We start from the raw sequence: 2,895 nt of genomic DNA on the forward strand, positions 1-2,895 counted from the left end.
TGTTTAAACGGCTACCTCAGCCCCCCTGGTTTGCTCTATGGGATTCCTTTGATATTCCTGTAAGATTTCTATGATATTGCTCTACCTTTTACCCTGTTTCCGCCCTACCCCTGTAATCAATAAAGTTCTCCTTTGTGACCGGTGTGGGAGACTTATTGAGGGGTGGGTCTAAATTATGCCTAGGAGGGCCCTTAGGTCTGCGGACTAAGGGAGACTTTCCTAATAAGCCCCTGACTTTGGAAGTGCCCCAAGTGCTTGCATTGGGTCTAGTACCCACTGGACGATCAGGCCTGTGTTCTCCAAGGTGCGCAGAGCCAGAATTGAGTCCAGAGCCTTGGATGGTGGCAGCGGGAACCCCAGGCTAGCGGGTGTGCTCCAGGGAAGGGGTCGGCCGGACGGGAGGCACCCCAGGGAGGCACTCGGAGCCTGGAAGGTGGTCGGGCGCAGGGAGGTGGGTGGCTCAACGCAGGAGCGCCCCCTACTGGCCCGCCACATGAATAAGCTTGAGAAAGTCCAAAGGAGAGCCCCCAGTATGATCAAAGGCCAAGAGGGCAAGCCTTACAAGGAGAGGCTAAGGGACATGGGACTCTTCAGCCTGGAGAAGACAAGGCTCTGGGGAACTTGGTGGCAGCCTACAAGTATATAAGGTGTGGGGGGGGAGGATGCATCAGAACCTGGGAGATGGGGAAGAGCGATAAGAAATATCAGAGAACAGGTGTAAAACAAGGATCTTCTGTTTCCAATCCACATTGCTCTGCAGATGTGCAGATGCAGAACTCCAGCAGTTGCTGCTTTGCAGCTTCCCTGGTTGGTGTTGGAAGAGGAAATATCTCAGGATCCAACTAGGCCGTGAGCAGAGTCACTTCCTGGAGGAGAAAGTCGACCAATTTCCAGATGCTTCTGCCTTGTCGGCATCACCACAGACCATTTCTCCCCCCACATCCCATGCCATTGTGCAGTCACTGGAGACCAGGAGTGCAAGTGGGGGGAAGGCAGAGGTGAGACAGGAGATAAGAGGATGGCAGGAGGCCAGGGGGAAAGTGAAAGGTGTGGAAGCTAGCACAGGAGAGAGGAAACTCAGGGCTAGCAAGGTGATGAATCTAGGGGTTGAGGACCATGAGGGCAGGTAGCACCAACCTGAGCAAAAATAGAGATAGTGAAAGCAAAGAGAGTAAACTTGCAAGCAAACAAATGTCTGAGAGGGAGAAGGAGGCACATGAGGACATGGAGCCAAGAGAGCCAGCAAAGGATGGGATTTCAAGAGGCGAGGCCAACGTGCGCCATGGACTGTTAAGACAGGGTTGATCCTGCCCAGAGAGGGGTTTTGCTCTACATGCCCTTCTGGTCTAGGAGTCCAGGTAGTGGGTGGCTGAAGCCATTCAAGCTTTGCAGAGATCATAGAGGAGATGGTCGTGGGGTGGACATTCATGTCAGACCTACACAGGAGCAGTGGGGGACTCCCAACACTGCTCCTGTGGAGCTACACTGCACTGGAGGAGCTACAACATGCTTATATATATCATGATGGGGACCAACCTGAGGGAGAGGCAGGGAGGAAGGTGGGAGGTGAATGCCAGTGATGCTGAGGGAGCTGTAAGCTGCCCAGGGTGGAGATGTTGGGCAGACACTGTGTTACCCAAGAGCAGGCGAGAACCTGCAGGTTGGGCAGGAGAGGAGGATGAGACAGTGGGTGGGAGGGAGATTTCAAAGGCAAACTGCACCCGATTCTCACTGAGACTTTTGGCCTCTGGTCTTTGCTGGTTGCCAAATGGAGTCCAAAAGGGATTTTCCCTCTGGGTGCTGCAGGTGTCAGTGGGAAGGATCTTGCCTTCCTTTGCGGTGTTGTGTGTGGGCTGCAGCGAAGACGGGACCCTGTTGTCTGCTCTCATTGCACACAGAGGCTTGGACCCTCCCAGAGCAGGGCTGTCCCCACCTCCTTCCTTGCAGTGCCCCAGGGAGGGCTCATGGAAATAGAGCTGGTGCTTTGCATATGACTGCCCCAGTGACTGCGCCCTGCTCTGGGGAGCAGCTATAAAGGGGCTGGTTTAACGCTTGGTGTCTCTCAGCTCCGTGTCAGTCAGTGCAGAAGCAGCAAGATGCTGTGGCAGACTCAGCTCCTCTGGCTCCTCGTGCACTGGGCAAAGGGTAAGGGTAGCAGCACGGGAGGGAGCAGCTCAAACTTAACCATAGTTTCTAAAAGCTAGATAGCAATTCTTGTGTTCACGGATGAATGAACTTCTTCACCCAATACAGAATATTCTACTCAGTATTGCCAGTAGCATAAATACAACTAAAATTTCTCAAAGAAAATTGTTGATTCAAAAAAAGAGTTTTCAGTTTCAGGTCACTGATTTATTTGTGTGTTTGATTTTCTTTTCATGCTGAGCATTTTCCCCCATGCAGGCTCCAGCGGGGACATTCTTGTAACCCAGACTCCAGAGTTCCTGGTGGTGTCTGCAGGAGACACAGTCACCATTGAGTGCAAAACCAGCTCCAATGTTAGCACCCACATGGACCTCTTCCAGCAGAAACCAGGGCAAGCTCCTAAGATCTTTGTCTACAACACAAACAGCCGCCCCTCCGGGATCCCCGACCGGTTCAGTGGCAGTGGCTCTGGCACTGACTTCACTTTCACCATCAGCCACATAGAAGCCAATGATGCCGGAGATTATTACTGCATGCAGAATACCTAGTGGCCTCGCACAGTGCTACAGCCCCGTACAAAAACCTCCCTGCTCTGTTCAGCTCTGTTGCTCTCAGCACCGGCTTCCTATACAGTCACAGGCCAGTGACTGCTGACAATTTACAGCAGGGCCAGGTGGTGCTCACATTTACAGCCTTGCAGCCACCACTCCTTCCACTCAGTAAAAGTCCCTGGCCATGATCTAACAGCTC

The 2,895-nt window shown here is 52.8% G+C and overlaps 1 gene segment (V, D, J or C); it reads left to right on the top strand.

Annotated features, from left to right (window-relative positions):
* Window positions 1-2,096: 2,096 nt before the first annotated feature.
* LOC106723166 lies at window positions 2,097-2,693 on the top strand. The segment is given in 2 exon segments: window positions 2,097-2,145; window positions 2,404-2,693. Coding segments are annotated over 2 exon segments (339 nt in total).
* The last annotated feature ends 202 nt before the right edge of the window (window positions 2,694-2,895 follow it).

This window comes from Alligator sinensis, unplaced genomic scaffold (genome assembly GCF_000455745.1).
Source record: "Alligator sinensis unplaced genomic scaffold, ASM45574v1 scaffold1484_1, whole genome shotgun sequence".
Taxonomy (NCBI): Eukaryota; Metazoa; Chordata; order Crocodylia; family Alligatoridae; genus Alligator; species Alligator sinensis.